At 31.2% G+C, this 25,141-nt stretch overlaps 1 protein-coding gene across 1 annotated transcript; it reads left to right on the forward strand.

Annotated features, from left to right (window-relative positions):
- Positions 1–105: 105 nt before the first annotated feature.
- Positions 106–23,152, forward strand: LOC142327962 (uncharacterized). Its single transcript, XM_075371387.1, has 8 exons — positions 106–148; positions 1,256–1,428; positions 6,895–7,096; positions 8,124–8,283; positions 8,944–9,182; positions 12,796–12,999; positions 16,522–16,643; positions 22,922–23,152. Exons 1-8 carry the CDS (start codon positions 106–108, stop codon positions 23,150–23,152), a joined length of 1,374 nt encoding a protein of 457 aa, XP_075227502.1.
- Positions 23,153–25,141: the final 1,989 nt, after the last annotated feature.

Raw genomic sequence — 25,141 nt, forward strand, 5'->3', positions numbered from 1 at the left:
TTTCTAAAACTTTACGAGTATTATTTATTTAATGCAACGAATATTGCTAATCAAATTATTCGAGAAAAAACGAAGTACGAAGCAGAATGTAAAATAAGGTAAAATATGGGTTTTTATTACACCTTCTCTGTTAAATTGTTAGTGGATTGTAATTGTATACATAGATCTCTACTTAAAATAAAGTTTTTGTTTTTACTCTATCCAGTAAACTTTAATTGAATAAATAGGTACTTCATTGTAGTGATAGAAATAATTTTGTTATTGAAAAAAGGTTAATGCTATTTTATGTTACTTTAAACCTGCGGATACATTTCTTAATATGAAGATTAGGGTAATAGTACAGTTATTACGATAAGTTTATGAAATAAAAATTATTTTCCTTTATAGAAATACTCATAAATATTTTGGTGGCTAAGGTTAGAGAAAGGCCTATGTAAGCTACAAAACTATTGGGCTGATTTCAAAAATTGATAGTGTTTAGAACTGTAAATTCTAACATTATTATTATGTTAAATTCAAGGCAGGATTATACGTGGCAGTAATTGACCATTTAATAATCGTACACAATTATAAAATTATATGGATACAAGTAATATGTGAATATATTATTAAGTAGGTATATATTTAATGTAACACATGATGATGTATTAGCAAAACACAACTCATATAAGATAGGAATGTCTTTTCCTTGAACAATAGATAGAAAATAATATAAAAATGTGCCCATATTAACTGTCAGCTTCAGAATGATGCTAATTGTTCTGTGGACATTTGAAGGATTGTTTATTTGAGTAAAGTTTTCTATTTTAAATTTAATATCTAACAAAGTTAGAAAATTATGCTTAAAAAGTTTGAAAATTATGTTTACATGATACTGAATGAAAATGGAATGTTTAAATAAATGTATTGAACAAAGTAAAAGCTTTATTAATATTGAAATAATTAAGCAAATATTAATTGCGTATAGACTTGAAGTAAACATACACATAATGTTTCCTATTATATTTTATACATAATTTTTCTAAAATTTATGAATAATAAAGATTACTTTAAATTATTTTATTACTTTGAAAGAATTACTGGGAGCACCAAAGTTAATGGTGCATGTATTAGCTATGAAAAAAACCTGTTCATTCATGGAAGATTTAATGTAGTTTTGAGTACTCTAGAATGCCATACTTTGGCTCAAGTGTCAAAACTTACAAAAAATAGTAATAGATTTACCAATAATAATTTTGTGTGTAACTTTTTTCAGTAAACCAAACATGGTCTCCTACTTATGAACCTGTTGCTGTTCAGGATGGAGGCAGTGTATTTCCTATTCATGAATATACTCTACCTACAACTGGTATGTTTAAAGTAGAAGTCTGGATTCATATAATAACTCGTGTTGCTGAAAAACCTAAGATGTATTTAAATTTTGGCTATGTAAGTTTTGCTTGATTATTTTACTAGTACAATATTTGGGCAAAAGCCCAAATAAGAAACAACTTAAATGAAAAATTAACAGAAGATACTATCATTACAAATTTTTTATTTAAACATTGTACATGTGTACAACAAAAAAACTTTTTCAGACATCTACTAATTAAGATGTTAGGTAATTTGCAAAAGATTAGGTGGTATTTTCAAATAAAAATAAGCAAATAATTTGTTTTGTGATCTTTATACCTAAAATGTAATACACAGTCAATCACAACTCTCAGATGCAAAGAGATAGTCAATTGAAACAAATACGACATAAAAATACATTTTATTTACTACTGAAACATATAGTTTTCTATGTAGTCATTATTTTTACAGCTATGCATTTCTTTGAACAGTGAAGCAATTTTCTCATTTTATCAAAGAAGAATGTTCATGATTTCACTGAATGCTTCAGTTCATCATCCTTGGTGAAATGAATACCTTTAATTGCAGAAAGAAGTAAAAATCACAGGGTGCCAAATCTGGTGAATATGAACTGAAAATAGGTTCTCCAGTGTGAAAGAGGTTTTAATTTCATTTCACAAGAGCTTGATTGAGAATGAGATTTGTATGGTCAAGCATTATCATATTGCAAAATTATAGATTCTGTAGATTGTTTAACATGAAGCACACTTCTCCTAAGGTGTATTAATGTATTTGTATTCACACAGAATTTACAGCCAACCCAGCCTCCAAGTAGTCAGTCACCACTTGTTTGGAACCCCAGAACACTTAAGAGAATATTTTTGTGGAGGGCTGTGTTTTGAATGTTTTTTTTTGTGTCAAATCATAGTACCGGTATTCCATATTCAACCATGTTTCATGTTCATAATATTTGAAAAGGAAGTCAATCTTCCTCACCATGATAAAATTTCAGATTTTTGTTCTTTTCTGTGAGTTTGTGTGTCACCCACTGTGAACAAATTTTACGATAGCGCCTGGTTGTGCAATGAAATGACATTGACATGTGTCCTACTCATTATTTTGATATGCCTATTAGGGTAATAATGCATCATTGTGTGATACAACATTCATTTTGAATAAATTCATTCTCACCTTTTGGTGTTTTCTCATCATTCACAGAAACTGGTTGACCACTGTGAGTTTCATCTTCAATATTCACTTTACCAGCTTTTGATGCATGAAATTTTTATTGCCACACCTACTGACTGAACTTTAACAGTTTTATCACTATGAACTGCTTTTAGATGACTCCGAATGTTACTAATGTTGACTTTTACTGCTATTTAAAATTCAATCATTGTAGGTTATTTGAGACGCGTTGACATATCAGGCCTACTTGACTCCATAATAACTAACAGAAGATGAGTTTTAACTAACAGAGGGCATGAATTTTAGAACATTTGTAGTAGGGGAATGATGAATCTACAAGATGGAGCACCTTGGTGTGAAATTTTTGTTCTCCCGTTAATGAGAGACTCCCCCTCTCACAAAAATGTCCTCAGGCACTGGGAGTGGAGTGTCCATGGCCTCACCGCACCAAAGTGACCCCCTCATGCTCGAGAGGGCCCCAAGGCACTCAGTCACAGACCTGTCCAACCCAGCACCCATCATTCCACTCTGGGAATGATACCTCATTCCCTTGCAGGCCATGCCAATGGTCTTGCTGTCTCCTAAGAGTTTTTTCTGTTTTCACTAAATTCTTCTAAAACTTTTCTATTCTATTATAATTTGTAATAATAGTCAACTGCTTCACACCCTGAAGCAGTCTGCTGAAAATCCTCAGGTTTGAACATGTCCACTCAACCCAGGGCATCCAGCATGCACCTCCGTGCATCCTGGAACCTCGTACAACAGAAAAACACATGGTACGAAGTTTCCTCCACATCGCAGGCTGAACAGCGGTCTGAATTGTCAAGAGCAAAGCATCAGTATGTCTGGATAGCTGAAATTCAGTCTACAACTACATAACATACAGCTAGCTAGGCACAATATAACTTAATTACGTGTTACAATGTAAAAAAAAAAATGCAAATTTAATGCTACATTATTTATATATCCATTAAAATTTTCAATATTTTCTTGTAAAAATTGTCATTGTTAGTTACCAATTTTTAACAAAATTTAAGTTGAAGTATCTGTAAAATTAAAAAGAACTGAGATAATCATCCTGGCTGGCGATATCAGTGTGAATAGGCTTGGAATGGGAGCTAACAATGAGTAATTTTAGGTGTGGAGTCATAAACAACAATGGCTTATGCTTATTGTTCTTTGAACAACAAATAATTGGTTGTGGGAAACAGCATTCTAACACCTAATCAAGCACCAAATTATTTTGTGAAATCCATCTGGGATTGACTCTGCTGTATTGGATTATGTCCTGATCACTCCAGGATGTGCGTGCCATGCAAGGACCAGATTGTGGATCTGATCACTAGCTTGTTCGAGCCAAAATAACATCTGTACCTTCATTGCACCATATGCAAGCCACCACCAACAGCCTGACTGAACTGGTCACACTTGTTGGATCCTGCATACTTATGCAGGAATTCCAGATTGTACTTTGAATTGATTTGAACAACTTGCACCAAACAATATCAACCCTTCTGATCTTGATGATGAGAACCAGATGTAAAGCCATCATGGATTGTGCCAAACCACTGTGCACCTGCCATCCATCATAGAACGCAGCCATAGATCTCAGATCAGTGCCTGGACCTGATTTGACTAACTATGAACATTGTGGCAATTGTCTGATGGAAAATGAAAGAAGAGAGAGAGGCATACCGGAATGAGATAGCAGCTGATCTTGAAGAGGCCAGCATCTAGCAATGAATACCACACCATTCAGAAAATTAAGTGCACACAGAAAATTAAGTGGGAAGACAAAATCAACCAATGACAATATTCGAAAGATGGATGGATCCTTTGTGTGATCACCAAATGATGGCTACAGTGCTGGAAAGGTTTTCCAGGAACTCTACAACCACAATCCTCTGCAAGGATCTTCTGCAGCCCTGCCACAAATTGATGTACCAGCAAAGCCATTAAACCATGACTAACCAACAATTGAAATTAAAGCAGCCATAAGGTTGTTGAAGAATGGTGTAAAGCATTTGGAGTGAATGAGGTCACAGCAGAGGCATTAAAGCTGGAGAAGACATTCTGCTTTACAGACTCCACATGCTACTTCAGTTGATTTGGCTTAGAGTATGTCATCATTGTCTGGAAGAAAGTAGTCATCATACTGATCTATAAAAAGGGGGAAAGTCAAGATTGCAAAAACTACTGCAGCATCAGGCTCCTTTCAGTGATTAGCAAAGTGTTAATGACAGTCGTTCAACTGTGACTACAAAAACATCGTGAACAGACAAGCTGTGAAGAGCAACCTGGATTTCAGCCATATTGTGGCTGCTGTGATCAGATCTTTGCCCTCCACCAGCTGATTGAATATTCACATCACTGCTATTCAATATTATAATTGACGCTATAATGAGGAGAGCATTTGCAGGAAGGCGTGGAGTACAATATGATAAGGATCACTACCTAACAGTGCCATATTTGCTAACAGGTATGTCGAGGCCACAGATATTATGTATGAGAAGTCTAGTGTAGCAGAGTTCTTCGGACTGAGGATCAATGTTGACCAAATGAAGATACTAACAACTGATGGCTCACAGTCCATTTTTTACCACTGAGGAGGTCAGATTGAACAAGTTCAAGAATTCAAATATTTTGGATTATTTGTTCAAGAAAAGAAAGTAGTATCTGCAGCTGAAATCCACATCAGAAATGGGCAGGCAGAGCTACAGCTTTCACCTCACTAAAATTGTTCCTGTGGAAGTGAGAAAACATTACCATCCAGACAAAACTCCGCCTCTTCTACACACTTATCATCCCAATTCTCTATGGAGCAGAAACTTGGACCCTTCTCCAAACAGACTTTAACCGGCTAGATTTTTGCCATATGCGATGCCTGCGCCAGATCTTATGGGTCTCACGACTGTATCTAAAATGAAGTCATCAGATCCAGATGTGGGCAGCAACCAACAGTTGAGCAGATCTAAATGCAAAGGCTGAGATGGTTTGGTCATGTGTGCTGGTTGCACCTGGATCATTTGCTGCACAGACTCCTCTGTAGTCAGTGTCCTACTCAGTGGAAGATTCAAAGATATGGACCACAAAAACTTGGATAAAAAATGTTGCAGATGACCTGAGGAATCGGCGAATTGACCTTGACCAGGCCATATATTGCAATATAGACTTAGCAGTCTATATTGCTATAGACTGTAAAGGATGGAAAAGTGTTGTGAGCAAATTTTGGAATCCTACTGTACCCACAGCTTTGATTACACGATCAAAGCTAGGAATCAAAGAAATATTAATTTCATGCATTTTTACGTTGATACCAAGTTATAAGAGTTATCAATATTAATATTTACCCCCAAAATATTAGTTTATATATTTGAAATTTCATTTCATGACACTGATTTGTGTAATCAATATTTCTGTAAAATCCTATGGAAAGTTAGGATGCTTGCTAAAAGTTATAAAATTATATATTGTTCCAATCTATTTGAAATTCTGATGACTAAGATTAATCTTATCAGTATTTTTTTTTAATCTCTGGGACTACTGTTACGTACTGCTTCAGAGGATGAGATGAATGATTTGTATCTTGTGTGAAAATACCATGCCTGACTAGAATTTGAATCCGGGACCTCTGGATGAAAGGCTGCTACCACTCGTGCCATGGAGGCCAGCGTCTAATCAATATTAGATGATATCAAGTCAGTAATCTAATCTAACCAATAATGCAATCAAATGTGTTGCAGAGAAATTGACTAAGCATAAATGTGTTTTAATTTTATTGAAAACCGTATCAAAAATTTTTGGCACTACCAAAAAGCAAAACAATTAGTGTATTTTTTAAATTTGTGTAGTCCTAGGTCACAGAGTACTAATCTACAAGACAGTCTTCTTGTTTACAAAATACCTCTATCTAATGACCAAATGTATTTGCATGGTATTCTTTTATTTTCACCTGTGTTTTTAACACTTAGTAATAACAATGCTCTAGTGTCATTGAATACTAACCGATCCTTATTGTTGATAAAGTTCAAAATTTGTATCCGGTTTATTTTCTTAATATAGTATAATATTATTGCTTAAAAAATGTTATTTTTTATTTAAATGCTTACATTTCTTAGTGCTCAATATATTACTATTAATACACTTGTCTTACATATAGCAAAACATATATTAGTTTGCAGATGAGTCTGTCTGTTTTATGTAACATATGTCATGTGGTGTTTTTTAACATATAAATTCTGTCTTAAATGGTTTTCTATTCTTAATGTCAGAATAAATTTATACTTTTTTTTGACCATAGTGTCAAATGTACAACATATGATTTTTGTTTAAAGCACATCTGTAAATTAGTATTATTTTTATTAACTGTTTTAGGGTTATTTCTATTCTGACTTTTCACGTCCTGAGCCTATTATAAAAGGGGGTACAGAACGCACTGTTCCAAGTAATGCTGTATTGGTTTTGGATGGAACGAATTCATATGGTACAACTTTACCAAGATTAAAGGACAAAAGGCTGATGTATATTTGGAGTTGCAATCTTACTACTTTGGAATGTGCTGATAAGGAAACTAAAGGTAATTTTGAATATGTTGTATTTTTTTAATTAAAAAATTTTTGTCTTTGTACAAAATTTCATCAAAATCTGTTTATTTTTTGATTATCAATTAACATTTTGCCATGTTTGGTATTTAAAAAAAAAAATGTGTTTGCTGTTGTATGTTAATATATTTCATTACAAATGACATACATTAATTTCTTCTTGCACTATTTAATCTTTCGCCTTCTCCTTTACTTATCTGATCATCTCATTCTAGGATGAATAATTATCATCTATCCAATCATCAGTAAATAAAAATTTAAAGCTTAATATTTCCATTTCATTGTAAATCTCTGGAAGATATTCACAGGATCTTATTAAAATAAATGTGTAGTGTTGAGAAGACAAACAATGGTCTTCATGTCTTGCTTCCAGCACGTTTTGCTTATCATACAGAATCATAGCAGAATGACACCATAGTCACTCATAAATTCCTGGATAACCATTTTCCAGATCAGTATGGAACCTTTAAGCTGGATCAGCTTCGACTTGATTCAATACTAAGTTTTTAATTTTTTTATTTTTATGAAGTTTCATTAAAGAGCAAGTTACATTTTAGTGCCCTTAATTACAATTTTGCTGAGATCAAAGAATCGGATGTTGAACTTACAGCAAAACATAAGCAACATTTTATGAAATCCATAAAAAACGTAGTTTCATTACATCTGATAAGTAAGAATTGTGAAGTTGTTCTTGTTAAACAGTTCTAATGACCTGTGGAAAAGTTGAATGAAAAACTGATTGTAGAAGTGATATGCTGAATTGACCATTTTAAAAAATGGCCCCTTGACCAATTCTTGTATTTTTAATGTTTTAGGTATACTGGTCGTTCATCCAAAATCCTGTTCAAATTATTTTCTTATCTGACAATCCATCTGAATTTTTATTTAATAATTATTAATCTTTTGGCTACTTGGGATTTAATCCCTTAGTTTGTATCATAATTTTGTGTAGTTACTGGTTTACCATATATTATTAATTTTACTTATTTTTGTCTGTTTCAGATACTTTTTTTAAACCAAATATTAGACTACTACCTGGTATGGTAATTAAATTCACTTTGAGTGTGTATTATCTTCCTCTTCAATATATGCCTGATGAAGCTTTTACTTCTACACAAATAATAAGAGTAGCAGAGAAAAACGTATCTGAAGTCTTGATAATGTAAGTTAAATACACAAATTAAGGATGTTGGAGATATTTGAAAATTGATTGAATAGCAGACATTTGAATTGTAATAAATAAATAAAAAATCTGTGATAAGAATTTTTAAAAGGAATTTAAATAAGTTAGAAAATACCTGAATGCCAACATGGCTCAAATTTTCAACATATTAAAGGTTTAATTTTATCTTCCAAAAACATGACTTGAAAAAAGGAATTAAAACTTAGGATATTGAATTAAAAGGACCTGTATATGTAAAAGGAGCACTAAAAAAATACTCATGTACAACCCATCACAATTTTCAATGTTTGCTTGATTGAGTGATATTAGGGCATGAGAACTCTGGTATATTCTGTTTTTTTTTATTTCTTTGTAATTTTTTTTTTTTGTAAAGGAAGAGCTAGTATTAAAAACAAAATCTAGTCAGAATATTAACCATTTTCAATTTTTTTTGAGTGGGGTTAGTAGATTGAGGACCTTTGTGAGCTAGAGGGTCAAAGTTCCACGAATACCATTGTGCTTATAATTTTTTTCAGAATAATTTTTTTAAAGGCAGAATATATTACAAAGAATAATTGTTTTGATATTACCACACAATTTTTGTTAGCTTACATTTATGTAGGTGTAAACCTTGTTTTATTAGATTTTTCTTAATTGCAGATGTTTTTGTAATTGTATAACTGAATACTTTGGTGTAAATCCTGATGAATATTTCTGTTTAAGAGCTAGTAAATTAATTACTAGTGATGATGAGAAATGGGATTGGAAGTGTTATGATAAAAACACAAATACATATTTAAATATTGATGAAATTCGTGAACCAGACAGAGATTCCAGTGAATTGGTTATAAAAGGAGGAAAACTTAAGCAGAATAGAATGTATTTATTTTCAGTTGAAGGTAAATATATACTTTCTTTAAAAATAATCTCAGAAAATACAATCTGTAATTAGTATGCATATGAGCATAATTACAATATAGAAGCTCCTGGATAATCTGAACTAATAAAAATCTGTGGCGGTTGAGATTACAAAAAATTTGGATTATTGAGGGTTCAACTTAGATAAGTGCTGAAACTCTTTATTTAATATACAAGCAATAATTTTATTACTACATTGATATTTACATTCTAAAAATGGATTTTATTATTGTTTCTTTAAAAAGTCTGTGATTTTTATCTGTTGCATTGAAGTTAGTGATTTTTCTGCTGCTTCTTTTTGTATTTCAGCCAATAAAGTAGTTATGTGGTGGAATGAACATTTTACTGCTTTTTCATGCTGTATGATCTTTTCTTCTACTTCAGTTTCATCATCATCATTAACATTTTCATCTAACCCTTGCTTCAATAATGTCACCTTGGATTTAAGTTGAATAAATTATTTTGCATCTACATTAATCCAGTTAGTAATATGTTTTGTTAATTCTGGTTTAAGGCTTATCTTTAATCATAGAAGGTAAACGTTTTTTCCATGAAGCTCAAACTAAAGCTGTGTCAATTGAAATTCCAAGCAGCAGCAAGAGACAACATTTTTCAGATAAAATTTTTTTTAAGCACTACTATGCCATCATTTTGAGAAATGACTTTGAAAAGAATTTTAATTGACTGGATCATGTTTTTTGAATGGATCATTGGTTGTAAACTGGCTATGCAATTTGGTGGCAAGAATATAGTGGTTATTTTTCCATCTTGACTAGTCAGCTGCTCTATGTTTGGATGTTCTGGAAAATTATCAATTAACTGAACTTTATCTTCCAAATTTATGGATTTCAAGTAATTATTCTAGATGGCACAAAAATGTTATGAAATAATTTGTAAAATATGTCAACATTCATCCAAGCACTTATCTGATTTCTGTTTTCAATTGGCAATAAACATTTTTTAAATGCCCTTGGATTTTTAGCTTAAAAGCTCTAATTTATGGTTACCAGAAATGTTAGCGCAAGGCATAAATGTAATATACTCTTTTGATATTTTTTGACCTGGAGCAGAAGCTTCAGCTTGATGAGAGAATGTTTTATGAGGCAGAAGTCGCTCAGCAAACCACTTTCATCTGTGCATAAATGTGTTCTTCTGTCAGTTCTTCCGTCAGTTCAAAATATAACTTTCAAAAGTTATTTTGAAATGGCTCACAACACTAGGATCGAAAGAACATTTGAAATTCCAAGAACAGTTGACTATTCAAAAGTGATAAAGATACATGCTTTCTTTTTGAAGCCATTCTAAAATTTAATTTTAAAGTATGGTATAAAACTTAACTATATTGCTTTATAAAAATGTTAAATCTTATTAAAAAAAAAACACTCAATTCATATGCAAAACAATTGCACATCAAAGTGATTAACAGAAGATAAAAAGAAACACAACACATTGGCTGCTGAAATAACATTGGAACAGGATAAACACTTTTATCTGCTATGGTATGGAATGTGAAGCAGTTCTAGGGAGGGAGTAATTTATTACTGTACTGTGCTATAAATAATGACTTATTTGTATATAACAAATCAAAAACCTAGTCAAAAAATCTATGTAGAGAGGGATGTGGTGAAACGCATGGTAAACTTATGGCTTCTTGTAGACTTTTAAATAACCAAATGTAAAATTAATTTTTTTACATTTTCTCGCTTCGTGTTTGGATTATCCAGTATTGTGGATTACCTGGGGTTTGGATTATTCAGGGGCTTCTGTATTATTTTGTATTTACTAACCTTGCATTTGTTCTGAATTATCTCATTTCCCATAATGTCGTTTCTTCATAATTTATGTATTTTTTGTTAGTAATGGTTTTCTGTTATGAATGCAACTTTTGTTTGTGTTTAGTAGATAGATGTATAGTAAAGCAGTATAGATGTATGATAGTTATTAAAGCAGTTTAATAGTATTAGTTTTAAAACTCCAGGTAGTTAGAAAACATTTTAAGTACATTGGTAGATAATGGTTGAAGAAAACAATTTAATTACATAATAGATTTAAGATTTTACATTACTATAATTAAATTAATAGGATAAAGTTATATTAGAATCTATTAACATAATTACAGTTGCTTACTTTCCTACTGAAAATATTTTCATTCTTTTTATTAAGTAATTTGTAATTTTTTCAATAAATAAAATTACAATTTTGTAACATGGTTAATGCATGTGCATGTATATATACATGTCCTGTTTTTACACCTGGAGTTGTGTGTTCTGTCTTTCATATTTAAAAAAGTACACATTTATGAAGATGTGCACATATTCTAATATTTAATAAAAGTTTAGAATTTTTCAAGAAATATTTTATCTGGATTATATGTTGAATGTTGACTACAATTAAAACTGAAAGAATAAGCAATTTTTTTTTAACAAATATTATCTAAAAATTATTTACTTCTTACATCATCATTTGACAGCTGTTATTAACAGATCAAATTTAAACAAAAGTTTATAATAATTGTCAGTAACAAAAAGTATCTTTATAACTTATGTCAGAACTTTATAACAGCAGTTCTAATAACAAAAAAAAGCTGTTATAAAGTTCTGTTTTTATAGCTATGAATAGAAAAGTTTTTATCAACGAATTGTCAATGCAATTATTAAAATACAATTTAAAAAAAAAAACTAACAACAAAGTTTTACAATATTTTCCTGGCATTATTGATTATTTATTGTTTAGCAAAAAATTATGCATAAAAAAATTGACAAGTTTCATTGTAAAAATAATCATTATATGATTAAATAAATCAAAGAACATTTAAAAAAATCAGTATTTTTAATTTTTTTGCTCCCCCCTCTAAAGTTACCTTCAAAGAAAATTTTTTAATTTTCTGTGTTTAATGTTAAATGGAAGAAATTAAGAAAAGTTAACTAAAAAATGTACAACATTTTGGGTGGGAGTGTGTGAATTATGATGAAATTTTATAATATTACAAAAAAAGTTCTGAAAAATTCAGAAAATCAATATTTTTATTCTTTCATCAGGCTGTCCCACCCACAATATTGACCCAAAAATGTTTTTTTTTGGTTGCTTGCACTACTGCGCTATGCCTAGGAAAACATAAAAAAATTTGGTTAAAAATATGCAATAAATAAAAAGGAGCAAATTTTAAAAAGAATTGTAAGATAAGCATGCATGCATATCCTGCATAATATAAAATGGGATCCTAAAATTTTACCAACAAATTACCCCATATGGTTCACATGTTCATACATATGTGTATTCAAACATAACTCCCACTTTTATTTTGTTTTTTGGGGTCTCTGGTGATGAAACATCAAGAAATGCAAAAAACCCATACCCCATTTTTTTGCTGATTACCATACTCTCCTTTTTACAGCATAACTCTAGATTCATGATGCCAGGAAATTATTATAATATTTAATAAACCTTTTCAATGTTTGTGATTTCATAGTTCAGTTCTAAGTATTTTGATAGAGAAAAGATCTTTATGTAAAATTTAACATTGACTTAATTTTTCACTTATTTTGTTAGTAATTAATTCATTTTAGTGTTACTTCTCTCTTTGTAATGTTGTAGATCTAAGTTCTTCTCCAGGAAGAGCCGAAATGTTGATAACTGTTGATACCCAGTCTGTTGTAAATATTAGATTATATGTCACTCAGACTGACAGTACTGGAATTTATCATAAAATCTTTGCACGTGGGTTTTATAATCTTACAAAATCTCATTTTGCTATCTATTGTGAATTTTTTCATAAAGCAAACAGTGATAATGAATCAGGTATAGGTATACTTTAATTATATCTGAATTTGTTTTTTCTCTTGCCATAAAAATATGAAGCACTTTGATCTATATATATCCAAGCCTAAATTTAAAATTTATAAAGTGTTAATATTATTGAGATTTCTGCCAATGATTGGTTTCATTAGAAATATGTACCTTCCAGTGTTTAGCTTAAGTTGAACTAAATATAAATAAAGAGCTCTGCTAATTTTGTTCATCCAGCATTAAAGTTCAATATCACAGCATGTGCCTGATATTTTTATGGTAAAATTACAAGGGTTATTTTTTTCAAGGTCCGATTGGTCGTGAAATAAAAACCCGCATGAAAATCGGATGAACCTTTGCGCATGTGTTGCGCAGCATCTGTAGTATGGTCTTCAATCACGCCGAGTCACTTTGTTTAGGTTTGAACACGCAGCTAGCATGTAAACATTTCTACAACAATAGAGCATCTCCTGCCAAGTGTGAAGTGCGTGCGGTAATTCGATTTCTTCAGGCTGAGGGGTGTAATGCAGCTGAAATTCAACGACGAATAAGTAATGTGTACGGTGAAACTTCAATGAGTGACAGCAAAGTGCAACAATGGTGCAGGAACTTTAAATCAGGACGTACAGATGTTCATGATGCAGGCGGTCAGGGAAGGAAGCGAGTGTCAACCAATGATCTCGTTGAGCGAGTGGATGAGGCAATTTGAGAAAATCGTCGGTTCTCAATTTCTGTATTGAGCGATTAGTTTTTGAAATTTTTTTTTGAAAGGAAATTTCAGGAAACTGAAATTTCAGGAAACTGAAATTTCCTTTCTACAGCATTGTGAACAAGAGACACAGTACCGCAAACTGTGTGCGAGATGGGTTCCCAAGATGCTGTCTGACCATCACAAAACAATGAGAATGGACGCCTTCCTAACGTTTCTCCAGCGCTATCATAATGAAGGAGAAGATTTTTTGGACAAAATTGTCACAGGGGACGAGACATGAGTCTAAACAGTGGATGCATTCTCATTGTCCCAGTAAACCAAAGAAGTTCAAGTGAACCTTCTCCAACAGAAAGTGTGTGGCTACTGTGTATGGCTCTTGGTGGAATTCATGGAAGTGGTATACCATCACTGCAGCCTCATACTGCGTGAATCTTCAGCGTCTACGAAGGGCAATTCAGAATAAGCGTAGAGGAATGTTGTCATCAGGCATTGTCTTTCTCCATGACAGTGCTCGGCCGCACACTGCAGTTGTAACAAAGAAGCTCCTGCAGTGTTTTCGTTGGGAAGTATTTGATCACCCACCATACAGCCCAGACTTTGCTTCATCTGATTTTCACCTCTTTGCTCACATGAAACGCTGGCTAGGAGGACAACATTTTGGCACAGACATCTAGCGGCAGACCAGTATAGAAACATGGCTGAAAACACAGGCAGCTCAGTGTTGATAGTTGGTACCACGCTACGACAAATGTCTTAAATCGGAATGGCGACTATGTAGAGAAATAGCGTAACTATGTAAGTAATTGTTACAAATAAGAAATTTTTTATTTTCACTGTGGTTTTAATTTTGTGACCGATTGGACCTTGAAAAAAAATAACCCTCGTATTATTTATTTTCTAATTAAGCAGGTGATTGTTTTAGATCAGTTATTTTTTTATATTTTGATTAAAAATGCCAATTTTGGTCATTTGAGCATTTTCAGTTTGAATGAGCATTTTTTAATGTTCATTCATTAAAAAATTTTAAATCCTTCATGGATTTTAAATTCCATGTTTTTCTATTTTTAGAATTAATAATCTTTTAATCTATAATCATGCAATTACTGTAATTTAAAATATGGTAGCAACTCATTTCACCATTTGTTATATTTCGCCACAAGCCAATTTAATAATTAGTTTTTAATCACAGTGGTAATTTGGTAGTGAGGATCCCTAACAGAAATAAATGAAATTTTTTGAGAATTGTATAGTACAATTCTGTAGTGACAGTCTGGTCAAAAAATATTGGATACACTTTACGATTACCAGAAACAGCGCACACCATATGTAAGATTTTCCCTTCTTAAAATTGAAATATCTGGTGAGGATTTTGTCATCCAATACCAGGTGTTGTGTGAATTAATATACCTAGATAAATCAAATCTTGCCTCATCTGACATTGAATACAGCATCAGGTTTTCTGTCCATTGACAATATTTTTGAGATGCCAGTTCCAATAATTAAGATGGTTTGGTTTTGTCTGTTTTCTTATATTGTTGCAAGCTGTAACGTGTTTTGAGTAATGTGTGAAGTCTTAATGCAAGATCTGTATTTTACACCACTTGGTTTATAACCTATTTATGATTTTTTTTTTTCAAATGGCAGAAATTCTTTGAATATTGATAATGGTCTTTAGATCCAATTAAAAGGTTTTGTCTATTTTGTTTTTGAAATAGACCTCATTTTATGCTGTTTTTTTACCATTTACCAATTTATGTATGTTACTCTTTGCTGGGATACTGGCTTGGAAATATTTGTGTGAATATGTGATATGTTTCTAAGAAAGAATCCAATGTACCTAAGCTTTCACTATCGCAACACTTTCCTCTATCGAATAGAGCATTTTAGAAAAACACTATTGAAACTATTATACTGTAACATAAATAGTGCTTGAAAAAGCAATCAAATTGAGTTTGACAATCTCCTTGCTTATAAAATTTTATTTTTTATTGTTTTAAATAGTTACATTTTTGTGTGAATGCAAAAATTAAGCCCCTGCTGGTTTTTGTTGAGATACTGTCATTGGTTATATTGATTATAATCCAAGTATCACTTTTTTTTGCCAAAAAGTCCCCTTGATGAAATAATTTCTCACATATTGTCTGGTTTTAGTCTGTTTTGGAGAGTTATTTCCATGTACATGTTTACGCTTAGTTCCCTAATTTCTTGTGGTTGAATAGAGAAGTGCTAGTGTATGTATGTAGGAAGTACTAGCCCTACGCCTAGCACCAACCATACTTATGTTGAATGGAAGTGCAATTATTGATGTACACACATGTTTTATTTTTTAGTTGAGCATGTTTTTATTTCTTATTAGTATTGTTTCTTTTTTTTTTACTGTTTGAATGACAGTTAATGTATCTTTATTTCTTTACTTGTTTTTTTTTTGTCTTGTTCATTATCATCATCATCATGTTGAGTAAAAAGTAGATACTTTTATTATCCCACAATAAATAATCTGTAAATAAGATATTAAAATGAGTCAAATCCTTTTAAAAAACACAAAGAATATAAGCATGAAGAAAAAATGTGGGCATAATGACAAGGGTTTAGTGAGAATATATGGGCATAACAAAAAGGTTTTCTGTTAATAAAATTGAAAATAAAATATAGCAATTATAATTAGGAAATTTACCATTATTTGTTAAAAATAAGTAAAAGATCAAAAAAATCATTAAAATTACAAATTAACATATATAAACATGACTTAATATTAAAAATATTAAAATTAAACATTTCTGTTTAATTTTTGAAATAACCCACTCTTGATATTATTTTTCCAGATGTTATGTTTGCTTTTAACACTGGATGTTTAGTAAAGAAAGCAGTTTTGATAACTGGTAGAATTTATGTCAGATTTTGTGATTCTCGAGGTTCATGTTCAATTAAAGAAGGCCAAGTAAATGTAAGTCTTTATATATACTTTTTTAAGTTTTATGTATGCCACACATACTTTTGTATGTGTGGCATACATGGATGTGTACATGTATTTGAAAATTTTTATCCATAAAAACAAAAATCACATTTATTGAAGATTTGTCATTATTCAACTTTATTTGAAATTAATTTATAAACCATTGTGGAATAGCAGTCTTGTTATAACAATTTGCACTGTGCTATGACGTAAACTGTGTGCAAAAATGATTCCAATCATGTCCATTTATATATGATTTAGACACTCGTAATGTCTGACATCCAAATAGTCAGTGTTTGTTGTTCATTATTATTGTTTGAATAGTCATAATCTGTCAGATTTAAAAAATAAGTTAGTCTATCCAGTTTAGAATTGTCATTTCAGTTAGGATCTATCCAGTATAGAAATGTGAACTTTATTATTAGAGAAAGCCATAAGATGAAATATGCAGTGAGTGCTATTTCCCATATGTTTTGGTATGTTGATACCAGTTTCTAATTGCTTAATGATGTTAAAATTCCTTTTTCTGCAACAAGAACTTGAAATTGAAATTGAATGGAAAATCAGGAAATCAGTGATCATGGAAAAAATAAACAAGAAATAAGATTGATTAATTATGTCACGTTAATTGTAAAACATTTATTTTGACTGCACTTTACTTTTAGTTCTGTCCTTGTAATATTTAAAATTCTTCAGTTATTTCTGTAACATGCATTTTTCTTGTTGCATGCTTATTTACAAAAGTACACAGCATGTGTTTCTGTATTTATTTTTATCCACATATTCTTCAGATTAAACATTCAGATTGTTAAACTTTCGAGTTTTATATTATTACTTTTTTTTGTGGTCACTGACTATTTTATGCAATTTTGTTCTGGCTAAAATCTAAATTTTTTAAATTCTATTTACAACCAATTTTAAATATAAGTATGAATTTGGTATAGTATTTCTTTTAACAGAAAATCATACCTTAGGCAGGATTTTATTTTAAGAAGCTACTTAATATTTTCATGATATAATTCCTGTGTATATGTAACAGTTATAAATGAATAAACTGAATGGGTTGGAATTTGAGGTTGACTAAATTATTTGTACAATTAATTGCCTATGAATATAAAGTTCAACCCTGCAGTAATTAACCTTCAAATAATTTATTATTGTACATTTTTAAATGAAATTTCTTAAACTATATTAACTGTATTCATGGGATTAATTACTGAACTCTTTTCTAAAATTAGTTTATTATAAAAAATTATAAATTGTAATCTGTTAATAAGTAACAAAATTTATTTAAAAATAAATGTTAGTAAGGTACATACATTAGTTTTTTATATACATATATTATTTTTAATATTTTCGATAATTGTGCAACTCAAATCTATATTCATTACCTGAATTGTGATTTCTATTGATTTGGTTTTTAAGAAGTATTCAAACATTAATTCTGTGTTTGGAGTGGTTCCGACCACTCCATCTTCAAAACTTATTGTACTGGTACTTTTAAATAATGTTCAGTCAGCATAGCATCCCTCCCTATATTTGATGTCATGCTTTAATCTGGTCTTCTTATTTGTTATTAATGGTTATACTGAGCCTTTAATTTTATCTTATTTTCTGTTTTCAATAAATTTAGGTTCTTATTAAGAGCATCTGTTTCATTGTTGATCTCATTTATCTGCTTGATTGTTCATTTATGAGGATTTTATTATTGTTACTTTTTAATTTAATAATGTTTACATTTTCTAAAATGTTCATTATTCTTCCTCTAACGCATGTGAAGAAGAATGAACAAACCAATAAGTTTTGACAATGGAATGGTTCCGAAACGCATCAAGTGATAAAAGAATGAAGTTAAGAAAGGTAAGCAGTACTTAACAACAAAACTAGTGATCTGAGCAGAAAAGATGTTCTGAATGAATGCATGAAACATTGTTAAATTCAGGTTTACCAAATATTAATGTTAATGCTACTTAGAATTTTCAAGAAAATACAACATTTTCCAAATTAAATGAAGATATTTAGAAAATTCTTAGTAAATTTTTCAGGAATAAAATTTAATATAATAAATTTGAGAATGCTCTTTCTTTACACAATAAATAAATTTGTCAACTGAAATGATTATGTATTGCATAAATCTTAATCAAGAGCCTAGTTTTTTAACTTTCATTTCACATGATTAAACTTTTTCTTTAAATAATTTTTAAAGATATTTTTGTGTTTTAAAAATACGAAGTGTTTTCACTATAGTGCTTGACAGATAAATTTTCTTATTTTAGTTTTCCTTGTTTTATTATTATTTTACTTAATTAGAAATGATTTTGTTTTAATTTGTAGGTGATACGACCATCAATACAAATTCTTAATGACATGTCAAATAATTTACATAATTATTTTTCAAATGCTGGTAAATTAAATGGTATGGCTTTTTATTGCAATTTGTGGTATCCTTTTATTTGCAAAGCTTTGTTATAAATTTGTAGAACTAGCACATGGTGCCTTAATTAACATTATTTTATAATAATTTCAGAGATGTATTGTAAGGTAATAAAGTAAAACCTGTGGTGTTGTCAGTTGTAACCTTTGGATAAAAGTTTTTATAAAAGGCTTTCATTGAAGTGGTCATTAAAAATTAAAAAAATAGATTATTAGTAAACCGATCCTAAATTCTAGTTAAATACTAAACAATTTAATAAAAATAAAAATTTAATCATAAGAGGAATTAGAAGAATTAATTTAATTTTATTAAATTAATTAATTTTAAATTTCTAGCAAAAGATTTGGATTCTCTAACCAACATTTAATGTTCTAACCAATTTCTGTAATTGGTTAGTTCTACTGAAAGTGAATGAATAAAATTAAATCTGAGTCATATAGCAGTACAATATGTACTAGCTAGTCTATTGAGGTTCTGGAATCTCTACTTGTGTACTTCTGGATTGTTTAGATTATATAATATAATCGATGGTTCAGGTGAGCATACCTACTCCCATCCCAACCCCGTAGAGGGAAGGCACCCACCTTGTGACATTACCAGTCACAACACCACCTTCTCCATTCCAAGCCCTTAGGGGCTTTACTGGAAATCGTCTTTAGACCCTGTAACTGATTACATCTCACAGTCATCAGCCAGGCCTCGGTCAGGATGCCACCAATGTAAATGCCTCGGCAGACATTTGCATCAGTAAAATACAAATCAAATTTCACCTTCACGTAGGCCTCTTCACATCTTCACATCAATGGACATCTTCACATCAACGGACATCTTCACGTCCAACCTAACATGATTCCCTCAAACTAACTGACTGAAACCGCAGAAGCGCGAACCCTGCCCCTAGTTCAGATTTGACAGCACCGTTCGTGACTGTGAACATTTTTGAATGATTTTAAAGTTAAATCAGTGCTACACTCATATCAACCAAAATTATGTTATACACAACATAGAGATTCAGTCTACACCCAATTAAGTCGACCAATTTAGGTCACCTAAAGCTTCTTTAGGTATGTTTATCTACTCCCACCAAAAGCCGTACTGTACTACATATGCATTAGCCTGTTTGGTCGCAGAATGATGTAAAAATCATTCTGCTTTATCTGTCATATCAGCAGTACTGAAAATCTTTTTAGCCTTGTCCACATCTTCATCTTTAGGAACTGAGCACTTTGTCACTGCTTGGATTTCCACAAACAAAGATAAATATGAAAATGAAAGGTAAGAGACAAGTTGTCTGTATGTTTGAGACTAGAATTTTGAGTAGCTAATAATTTAGATGGAAGAGGAGTGTGAAAAGAAACTGCAAAAGCAAAGCTATAATGCAACATTAGAACTGTTGCAATGAAGGGATCTTGTTGTAGTCCTTAAGTAAAGTGAAAGTAAAGAAGTTCTAGGTTTGTGATAGGTTTGTTCTTTAGGTAGTTTACCCTTGGAAGTAAAAAAAAAAATTAAATGGAGATTTCAAAGAAGGAAAATGTATCTGGTATTTTATTTAATAAGAAACAATTTCATATTGAAGGGTGTTATTTGTTTTGTTATTTACTCATACTGTGAAACAAACTTATTACTGTTCTATTTTATTTACATGCTCATCTCTTCAGTCTGTTGTATAAGGAAACGTTAGTGATGTTAGACCTTATTTAAATTACAATTTTATATCACAAATATTGTTTTAGTTCATGCATTTTTATAATTATTATTTTAATGATCATTTATTCATAAAGAAAAATAATGTATTTCAGATGCTTTAATGTATACAGTAACTATATGTCATTATGTGAATTACTTAAAATCAAAAGTGAAAACTGTGGAGAATATATTGTACATTTTAATGAAGGTAAATTTTAATTATGAAAATTAATAAGTTATTACCATGTAATAAGTTAAATGGTTTTACAAGTATTCTGTTCTAAGCAATGCCATTAAAAGAATTGACATTTCTGGATAAGAACATTCATATCAGACTTAAATTCATATTTCTTGCAGTCTTGCTTACAATATTGTATTTCTTATCCAGTGGATATTGACTTTTTTCTGTTTTTTTTTTTTTTTTTTTTTTTTTTAAGGCACTACATTATCGTACTGCTGAAATCTATTGCAGAATTAGTCTACTGAATGGTTGAAACTTTGAGTTGTGGTAGTGTACAGGGATGGTGTAGGAAATTTAAAGAAGGGTGGGTGGACTTCCATGATGACTGTGGGCAAGTCTATCGCTATTGTATGCCTGGTTGAGCGTGTTGATGATTTTGTCTGTGACAAATGGAAGTTTGTGATAGGTGAACTTTTTGCAGAAATCCCAGAAATTTCAAGGTCTTCTCTGTCTTGCGATGGTGTCAGCCTTAATGTTTCTCATGCATTATAATAATGAGGGAGAAGAGTTTTTAAATTATTGTTGCTGGTAATGAGACTGGATCCAGTATGACAATCCAGAAACCAAAGAACAGTGTAGGCAGTGGATGCACACTTCTCCAAACAAGCTGAAAAAGTTCAAACAGACACTGAGCAACAGGAAAACAATGGCTATAATTTTTTTAGGTGTTTTGTTGGTGGACTTTATGGAGCAGAGGACAACACTAACAAAGGAAGTTTATTGTGAATCTTTATGCCACCTCCACAGAGTGATCATGCTCTTGTCTGGTGTGGTTTTGATTCACAACATGCTTTTCAAAAGAATCAAAGGCGTTTTCAAAGGATCCAAGGTGTTTTAAAAGAATCCAAGGTGTTTTCAAAGAATCAAGACATTTTCAAACAATTAACACTAAATAGTTTATGCACATGTCTTAGAAATCAGCTGCCTGTGAAGACAACCAGTCTTCAACTGTTGTTTTTACTTCTTTGGTGTCAAACTGCTGACTGCTAAGAAATCCTTCAGGTAGTTGAACAGGTGGTAATCGCTTGGCACTTGGTCTGGTGGTGGTTCATAATTGTTTCCATCCAAAAGTAACTTTTTGAGTTTAAGCAGCAGAATGAGGTTGTGCAGCAGCAAAACTCCAGATGACTGTAGGCCAGTCGCTTGCCCACTTCAGTGTGTTATATAGAATGTGACAAAGTGGAAATGGTGAATTGCCAGTCTTCACAAATTTTTGTGTCATGATTGCACTAATCACAGTTCATCATGGGCATTGTCCTGCCCATCCTTGGAACAGCATCGTTTAAGCTTTTTGCTATTGCTCATTGGATTAGGCCTGTAAACATATTACAACTATTGTCAGCTGCTGATATATTTCTTGTGGTCAAAAATTGAATTGTAGACTGTATTTCACAATCTGCAGGCTGCTCAATATTTGAAACACTTCAATTTCAAAGCATAAACTGTACACAGTGGCGCTACAACTGCAAATGACATCTGCATTTGTGCAAAGTGCATGTTGGGAGGCCTATAAACATATCTGGCTATTGTCACCTGCTGATGCATTCCTTTTGGTCAAAATTGAATTACAGACAGTGTTTCACAATTTGCAGGCTGCTCAATATTTAAAACATTTCAGTTTGAAAGCATAAACTGTACACAGTGACGCTACAACTGCAAATGACATCTGCATTTGTGCAAGGTGCATGTTGGGAGCTGGGTCACATGTGCGTTCTGGCAGCTGCGCAAAATTTACATACCTACAGCCAAATCAGAACTTAATTAAAAAATAGCCCTCATATGTATGAGAATAAAAATTGGTATGTGCAATAAAAAATTGCATCATGATAATTATTCATTAAAAAATAAGGTGTCTGTAGTTGCCAAAGAATAATTTTTTATTTATTTATATTTTAATTTATTTTCCAGCTTGATGTATATTTCTTTAGAGATATCTATCAAATTGCTTCCATTTTTGTAAAGTGTTTTGCTAAGAGACATGAGTTAAACCATACTAATAGTACTATTAATATATTTCTTTTGAGATCTGCTGCTGAGTTTTTAAGAAAAATTTCTATGAAAATTAAAACTGATGTAAAGACTACTTTTCTTAATCAAGTAGATCATTCTGAAAATGATTATAGAAATGTTGGACTGTAAGTACTTTGTTTTGTAATTATTATTTTGGGTAATTATGTATTCATTAGCAAACACTAAATGAAAGCAGGAATATATTGACTTACAGGAAGCTATTGATTCTTATAACTTTAAAATTAAGGCATTTTTCAATAAATTTATCTGCTTTTTTATTCATTTTATTTTATTTTTATTTATTTATTCATTTTTCGGTTTTCACTATTGGTAGTTTTCTAAAATTTTGCATTAAAATCATGTATTACATGTCCACCTTCATATATAAATACCACCTGTATTTTAAAGTTTCATTCAGTATGGTGGATCCAAGATTGCATACAAAAATCCCAAATGGCACCATAAGCAGGTAATTTTGTGTGTAGATCTGCAATTGTTTCAACATCTTAGTATCCCTCTGTTTTGAAATATGTAGTTGTTTCTGTATTTTAATATCATGTGTATGAAATAAACATTTTTAGATTCTTAAACCATCTTCACTCTTGGTTTTTAGAGTCTTACTTAACATTAACTGAGTGAAGGCCAAAACAAAGTGATGATAATCCTACAGAATTAGATCAAACTGATCCTGGTTGTTCATTCGATCACGGATTGCATATATGAAAAAATGTTTTTGATTCTATTCAAATTCAGGCTTTCCACCCATGCTGAGAATAAACCATTCCCACATAGTATTTTTTTCACCTTGAAAATTTGAGTATGTCCACATTTAAACCATTCCCGCCTATTATTACTGTTTTATGGAGTAACATGTCAGCACATGCTTCTCTTAACAAAATTTTTTCAACCAGTTACTCTGGCATTGCCCATACCAAATTCTTAGTTAGTTTTTCATGTACGATATTATTTAATAGATGCAACCATGAACTGCTTTTTAAATGCAGAATTTCAATCATAAACTGCTTCTTAAATGCAGAATTTCTACCACTTTCTTTTGCACAACCACCATTTGTCTTCTTTGTCACTTGACAGACATTTTTGTAGTCCCTGTATGCAAAACCCTAGGATTATGTAAAATCTCTTTGGCTTGTAAAATGAACAGTATGTTTATCTGGCTGCTCATAAATTAACTCAAACCCATGTTGAAAATATGAATAGCAGTGACAAGTTCAGAAAATATGCATAGTACAAGACTGAAATTAGCAATTTTGTATATATTACTTAATCCATAAATAAATAAATAAAATAATAGTAATTCAGAAAGTGAAAGTTAAGAAATGTGTCCACTTACTAAGACCCCAAATTTTATTATATATTTATGGAATAAGCATTTATAACTTAATGCATAGAGGATATATGGTTGAAAATATAAGATGTGTGTATGTAACATAATATCTTGAAATTTTTCTCATTTTATCAATAGTAATTTTTTGTGTTCATAATCTTGGAGAGCCATTGTTATCAAAATCCTTTCAGTGTATTTCTAAATCCTGCCTCTAAAGGCAGAGGATTTTTAATTCCTGGTAGCCTCAGGATTTCTAGATTATGAGGGACATTCAATAATTAGAAGCAAATTGATGTAGAAAAAAAACTGTTTTTACAAAATGAGACTTTTACCACTGCTCAACATAATCCCCACTAATATTTTATACCTGATGCAAAGAAGTCTTTGTTTTGTTGTTTGAGTTAATTTCCCACAAATTCTTTGATCTCCTCGTTGTTGCTCAACTTTTTTCCACATAATGCTAAATTGAGTGGACCAAACAAATGAAAATTTGAGGGAGCCAAATCTTGACTGTAGGGAGGATGTGGTAGTATATCCCAACCCATTTTTCTGATGATTTCTTGGGTCAGCTGGGTGGTGTGAGGGAGAGCATTGCTGTGTAGCAATGTCACGCCTTTTCTTTCAGATCCGCAATGTTTTTTTCTCATTGCTGGCTTTTGTTTTTTTTCATCAGCATGCCTGAGTAATACACACTGTATTGTGCTGATTTTCTAAATAATCACAAAAGATTACAACACCTTGGGCATCCCAAAAGACTGTCAACATGACTTTTC

Source organism: Lycorma delicatula, chromosome 7 (assembly GCF_047948215.1).
Source record: "Lycorma delicatula isolate Av1 chromosome 7, ASM4794821v1, whole genome shotgun sequence".
Taxonomy (NCBI): domain Eukaryota; kingdom Metazoa; phylum Arthropoda; class Insecta; order Hemiptera; family Fulgoridae; genus Lycorma; species Lycorma delicatula.